This window comes from Mercenaria mercenaria, chromosome 13 (genome assembly GCF_021730395.1).
Source record: "Mercenaria mercenaria strain notata chromosome 13, MADL_Memer_1, whole genome shotgun sequence".
NCBI classification, from domain to species: Eukaryota; Metazoa; Mollusca; class Bivalvia; order Venerida; family Veneridae; genus Mercenaria; species Mercenaria mercenaria.
Genome location: NC_069373.1, coordinates 26,332,710 through 26,340,136, shown reverse-complemented (window position 1 = coordinate 26,340,136; position 7,427 = coordinate 26,332,710). Strand labels below are relative to the sequence as shown.

General features: G+C 36.5%; 1 protein-coding gene across 1 annotated transcript; it reads right to left on the bottom strand.

Annotated features, from left to right (window-relative positions):
* Positions 1–1,133: 1,133 nt before the first annotated feature.
* LOC123529264 (uncharacterized) lies at positions 1,134–3,504 on the bottom strand. The gene has a single exon (XM_045309519.2). It carries the CDS (start codon positions 3,502–3,504, stop codon positions 1,213–1,215), a length of 2,292 nt encoding a protein of 763 aa, XP_045165454.2. The 3' UTR covers positions 1,134–1,212.
* Positions 3,505–7,427: the final 3,923 nt, after the last annotated feature.

Here is a 7,427-nt window from a genome sequence, read left to right as displayed (position 1 = left end):
TAGTCTAAGCCCCAAAACATGTCTGGAGGGGCACTTGGAGTCTTTCCCCACCAACAAAACCTGGGAAAAGTTCATTGTCATTTCGGTGTTACTCTCAACATACAAATGTAACGTATCTCCGAGCGGTTGTATTTCTCTCCAGTATGAAATGCTATATGCTGAACGTCTTTTATGTATAAGTTACCATACGTTCATCTTCATAATATAATTTTCCTCAAGGTTGTTGATTAGCTTGATGACCAATGATTGGCAATAGATTGATATAAAGAAATGATTATTATTGCTATTATTTTGTAGCTCAACTTAATCAAACGTTAATTACATGGTATGAACAAATTATATAAATTCAGCTTATTGTTATCTCAACTCTACTATTCCTCAACTCTTAAAAGAGTATAAGCTGACCAAAACCTTATAGTTCACCTAATGTCTCAAAGAAGTTGGTCTTCTATGAGCTATAGGTGATCATTCCATATAACTTTACAATGGTTGGACTATAAGCTGACCTTATCTAGCTGCAACCCGAGCTATTTTAATAACCTATTCTTAGTTCATCTCAAGGAAGCTGGGCTTCGTAGGAGACTTTACTATATAGGTTTATATGTGTCCCAAAGTTCCAGTTTTAGACTTCGTCTCAGCTTTCCGATGTGCACTCTTCTAGTCCAAGTGACAGATTAATTAACAAAACAGCTGCATCCAGCTTTTATACCTACTGCTCACAGCGCCCTCTGTCGTTCACAGCGCCCTCTGCTGGATTTAATCTCTAAGCAAAATTAACAATCTCTAATCAAAATGGTTAATGAAACTTTACAATAATATACCCCTTACCTGACTAAACTGATTACTCTAAACGGTTTGGTTTGATTCAATATCTTAATCTGTTACAAAGACAATGACAAATGATGAAAGTTACAGGCTAACTTACCCGATATTGCTGTTAAAGTTTGTTTACGTCAGGTTGTACAAATGGCGTTTTACTAATAAAGGGGCATAACTATGACCATCAAGAGGAACTAAATTCCGTCATTTGACGTTCATAAAATAATCACCAGGTTCTTAATAAGATCGCTACATTACCCACGCCTCCGGGTTTATGCGTCTCGCATGGTTAACAAAACAGATAAACAAGAAAACTCCCTTATATCTTTTACTATGTTCACGATTAGCTGCATAGAGTATAAACATATACCTCGAATTTAAAAACTGAACGGCTTAACGTGTATCTGCACGTATAAATGTAAAATAATATTCACTCTGTCTTAATGTTCTAACTAAGTCTATCTTCTTATGACCTCTAATAAAGTGGGTATAAAATCCATACTTGTTGTTGTATATGTTACCACAAATGTTGCATTTAAATGGGTCTTCTAAACTATGACATCCCATATGCAGTGAATGGATAACATCGTCCTCAAATATAATGGTACAATGTTCACAACGTAATGCCTGAATCTGTTGAACAAGATCACTCTTTGTCGTGTTACAAGCATTTTCTTTTTGAACTGAACTATCGGATTTCTTCTCAATAGTATGGCTATCTACGATATCATCTTTTACTTTAACATCAGTGTCTCTGGTACTTACTGACTTTTCATGCCTTTCTAGATTTTCATCTTTACTGTCATTCTTTTTCTCTGTTATTTCACTGGGAATTATGTTAGCTGACCCTGTGTAACCCTCCATGTTAATTTCATCAGTGTTTCCCGGTGAACTTAATTTCTTTTTCTTCGGCAATGAACTTTCCTCTGTCTTTTCAGAGATCTTCCTCTTTTTAGGAGTTATCACGGGAATAGGATTTGTTTGTTTTCTATATATTCTACCTATTCTAATGTCATTCACTAACCTATTATCTTCAGTGACTTCTTTGCCTTCACTTTTGCCAAGTAGTTCAATGTCAGGATCGACATCCCACTCACGGTCACTACTTTCATTTTCATGAGTATCTGATTCCATCATAACTGTATCTGTAATTACCTCTTTACTTGATTCGGGTTCGTCATTTGTTGACTCCTTTTTCTGTGGAGTTGCGTCTGCTTTGTTCACAGATTTCATCTCATGCTTACGACGTATGTGCTGCTTTAGATATTGGTTTTTCTTGAAGCTTACCCCGCATGTTTCACAACGGAATCCCTTCCCAGCACACATCAACAAATGATGATTGCAATCCTCGTTTGCTGTCACCATGTCATTGCATAATGGGCAAATTACCGGTAGTCTTTTTGTCATCTTGGTCTTAACCATGTTGTTTCTGAAAATAGAAAGAACATAATCGTTCATCCAAACAGGTTTTCTTCTGGTTCTTTTACCTTCACTTACCTCTTCTTCAATTTCATCTTCTGCAACTACATTTTCAGCTTCTGAGCTCTCTAACACCATTTCTGATTCATTTTCTATGTTATCATTGTTCGTATTTGGTTCTTCCCCAGTCAATAGCTGATCCTTTGCTTTTCGCATTCTGTCACAATGTATCACTTGCGGTGTCTTTGATCTTCCACAATCTACTTTATAGATTACGTCTGATAGTTTCTCTATTACCTGATATGGCCCTCTCCAATAAGACAATAGTTTTGATGAACGCCCTACCTTCTTTACAGGAAAGTATACATAAACTTTATCACCTACCTTGAAAACTACATAAGATAATTTCTGGTCATGATTCTTTTTCTGTCTGCTCATAGCCTTACCTGTATTTTGTCTTTCCATAGTATGTGCGGACTCAAGATTTTCTCTTAGCTCCCAAACCCATTGGTGTGTTGGGATTGGCTTAATACTAGGCCTAAACATTATATCTAGAGGACATGTAGTTTCTCTGCCTAACATGCATAAATTTGGAGATAACCCTGTTGTTTCATGTTCACAAGACCTATAGGCCATCATAACATATGGCAATAGTTCATCCCAATTTGTATGGTGATCATTAACATATGCACTTAGCATGGTGACAAGTGTTCTATTGAATCTTTCGACCATCCCGTCTGATTGCGGGTGATATGGTGTCGTCCGTGTTTTATTTATCTGTAAAAGTTGACACATTTCACTAAATAGTTGACTTTCAAACTGCCTTCCTTGATCAGAATGTATATAGTTCGGTATACCGAATCTTGCAATAACTTCTCCAATTAATATTTGTGCTATTGTTTTTGCTTCCATGTTTGGCATTGCGTGGCATTCTGTCCATTTTGTAAAATAATCACCTATTACAAGTATATACTTAATGCCTTGTTCTGTTTTTGGCAGTTCACCTAATATATCTATTGCAATTCTTTCCATAGGGTAACTTGACCTGACTATTTTCATTGGAGCCTTCTGAGTTTTGTTTGGGTCTTTACGTTGAAGACATTTTTCGCATCCTGCAATGTAAATTTTTACATCATTTTTCAAACCTGGCCAATAGTATTTTTGGCGAATTTTATTCAAAGTTTTCTTAAAGCCTAGATGACCAGAAGCTTTGATATCATGACAGTATGTTAAAACAGTTCGTCTATGACCTAATGGCACTGCCATTGCCAATGTATTATATTTGTTTCCAGCACATCACATTTTCGTACTAGAATATTATCTCGAATAGATAATCTCTGCCATTGACTTAATAATGATTTCACAAAAGGACTTTCCTTTGATACTACTATTTTGTCGGGCATTTTCCCAAGTTTAACCCAATGTTTAACCTTTGAAATGTCATTATCTTGATCTTGAATGTTTTTTATATCATCACTATCTGCATTAGCACGAGCTTTTATATGGCATGCTTTCTGTTCATCATCTATCAGATTTATATCTGATAATACTATATCATCACAGTCTGTTGTTTGTTTATCTCCACGTATTCTGCTCATTCCATCTGCATTTCTATGTATCTTTTCAGGTCGATGAACAATGTCCATTTGAAATCCAGATAGAATTTCCAGCCATCTTGCCACTTGTCCCTCTGGATTTTTAAATTGCATTAACCACCTCAAAGATCCGTGGTCAGTTCTCACAGTAAATCTTTTTCCATAAAGATAATGTTTAAAATATTTTACAAAGTGTACTAAAGCTAAGAATTCTTTCCTTGTTGTACAAAATCGCTTCTCTGATTTAGTCAATGTTCGGCTGGCATATGCTATAACTTTTTCTGTGTCATTTATCTTCTGTGAAAGTATAGCCCCTATTGCAATTTCACTCGCATCTACGTCTAATATAAATGGTTGGGTAAAATCAGGATAACTAAGTATTGGTGCTTTTACCAGCTTTTGCTTAAGTTTGGCGAAAGCCTGATCACATTCTTTGGTCCAAATAAATTGCCTATCTTTCTCTGTTAGTCGATGTAATGGCTTTGCTACCTCTGAAAACTCAAAAATGAATTTTCTATAGTAGCTGCATAGTCCTAAGAAAGCTCTTAAATCGGTAGTATTTGTTGGCACAGGCCAATCCTTAATCGCTTGTGTTTTCTTAGGGTCTGTTCTAATGCCTTCAGCCGATATGATATGGCCAAGATATTCTACTTCTTTACAAAACAAATGGCATTTCCTAGGTTTTAGTTTAAGACCTGCATCCTGTAACCTACTAAATACCGTTTCTAGATTTTCCAACATTTCATTGAAGATTTTACCATGAACTATTATGTCGTCTAAGTATATTAAACATATTTGCCAGTTGAGACCTGCTAAAACTGTCTCTATCAATCGCTCAAATGTTGCAGGCGCGTTGCACAGTCCGAATGGCATTACCCGGAACTCGAACAATCCTTGTCTTGAAATAAAAGCCGTCTTTTCTTTATCTTCATCCTCTACTTCTACCTGCCAGTACCCAGAACTCAAGTCCATGCAAGAAAACCACTGAGCTCCAGACATTTGATCTAATGTGTCGTCTATTCTCGGTAAAGGATACGCATCCTTTATAGTGGCATCATTTAATTTTCTATAGTCTATGCAAAAACGTTTCCTTCCATCTCGTTTCTGTACCATGACTATGCCACTGGCCCATGGACTAGATGACTGTTGTATTATACCCTTTTCTAGCATATCATCTATTTGTCTATCGATTTCTGCATTCATGTGAACAGGAGCTCTGCGCAGTCTTTGTTTAATAGGGTGAGCATCGCCTGTTGGGATCTTATGTTTGACTATACCAGTTCGTCCTAAATCATTGTCATTTTCTGAGAATATCGATGAATATTTGGTTAATATTTTTGCAACATCCTTACATTGTGTAGGAGTCAAACCACTAACTGTTCTGTCATATAAATCTTTCATATGAGGTGCAATGTTATTTGTTGTGTGTTTTGATAATTTGTTTTCATCAACACATATCACTGGACTCAAGGTCGCAATATTAGTACCAGCATAAAAGACTTGCGGTTCGTCTGAAACATTCATTACTCTCAAAGGTATATTTTCTTTTGGGTATAGCAAAGATTTTGCAACGAATCCTTTTTCATTTTTCATTATGTTAGATGTTGGTTCAGCTATGAACAATTGTCTGAAGTTATGTACTTTGGTATTTAATTTCCCCTGTATCACAGCCTCTGATCTTGCTGGTATGACTGTATTTTCTCTTACTATGACGCGATAGCAGCCTAATCTTCCAACACAACTAAGGTTGCAATCTTTGCCTTGTATAGTCATTTTGTTACTATACACATTAATAGAGACGTTATTAGCTTTCATGAAATCTAAGCCAAGGATTACATCTCCATCTACAATATCTGCTACTATGACATCCATTTTACTTTGTATTCCATTTATTTCTATTATGACCTTTGTTTTTCCTTTGACGTCTAAAGACTTTCCTGAAGCTGACATAATGTTCCCATAATAGCTTTCAAGTACTTGCATATTGCAGATACGTTCCCAAACACTTATTGATAATATAGACAGTGTAGCACCAGTATCAACAAGACAATCAGCTAATATGCCATTTACCAATGCTTCCACAAAAAGTCCTGCCTCTTGCTTATTTGAAACATTTACATTATAATTCTTATAACTGTAAGTTTTTGATTTAAACTTTTGCTGTGGGCAATCGTACTTAAGATGACTGTCTGACCCACATTCATAACATTTTCGCTTTTGATTTTGTGTATTGTTCGAAGGTATTTGATCTCTAAATGAACCTTTCCTCCTACTCTCAACGTTTGTTGAAATGTTTTGCCTCTGATAGTTCTGTCTTCCTTTATGTGGGTTTTTAGCTAAAAGTTCTAAGCTTTTTCTCATATCATCGACCATTTTCCTAAGCTCTAGTATTTCTTTATTGTCTGAGGTTTCTGTTTTACTTGTTGACAATAGGTACCCTTGTCCTTCTTGATGTTTTCTTTCAGCTCGATTAAATGCCTCTAATTCTACGGCATGGCGGACAGCATCATTTAAATTGGAAGGTCGTGCTTGTTTGATCCTCAGCTGCATATCAGAGCTTACTAGTGAGTCGATAAATTGTTCCTTTGCTAAGGTTTCTCTGACATCATTAGGTGCTGTAGGATAGGCTAAATTAGTTAACCTCCTAATGTCCTGGGCAAGCTCTGACAATGTTTCACTTGCTTTCTGCCTTCTTTCCCTTAGTTGAACTCTATATAATTCAGTCTGGTTAGGTGGTGCAAATCTCTCTTTTAAAGCAGTCACTAGCTCTTCAAAATTGTGTGACTTGACCGCTAGATTGCCATAAACACCCTGTGCTTGTCCCCTTAGTGATACTGCTAGATAAAGACCTTTCTCAGCTTCACTCCATCCATTTATTTCAGCGCATGTTTCAAAATGTGCTTGATAGTCGGTCCATGAGCTTGAACCATCGTAAGTTGCTGGGGTAACTAATTTCTTATGTGTTTTTACCGAAACATCATCAGCTAATTTATCACCCATTTTCTTGTTTCTAAACGTTACAAAACGCTCCGGATTTGGCGAAAGGTCATCATTCTCATCTAATATCCCTGTACTCTTATCTGCCCGATCCGAGGGTAAGTTGAACACTACAGAACATAACGGCGTTTGTGGTAATAGTCTTCGTCTTAAAGGCTTCCTCTTATGTGTCAAACTAGTACTGAAGCTATCATCTGTCGTATCCTTTGGAGTTGAACTTCGATGTAGCTGAGATATCTGTAATTCTAACTCGCATATTTCCTTTTCAATTCTAAGCCTTTCTTTTTCTCGCCGTAGTTCCAACATTTGCTCTTGCAACTCTTTGTAATCTTCTGGTAATAATGCATGTGCCATGCTTGAAGTCGTGAGTCAGTGATAGCAGTTATTCTATCAATTATCCCACCGCTGCCACCAAAAATCTGTAACGTACTCGAGCGTGTATTTCTCTCCGTATGATGCTGTATGCTGAGTCTTTGTATAATTACATACGTCACTTATATAATTTTCCTCAGTTGCTTCACCTATGTTAGCTGATTGAATATATTTCTCTTGTTGTTGACAATGTTGGATAGATGATTGTGTTGTTTGGTTAACGCC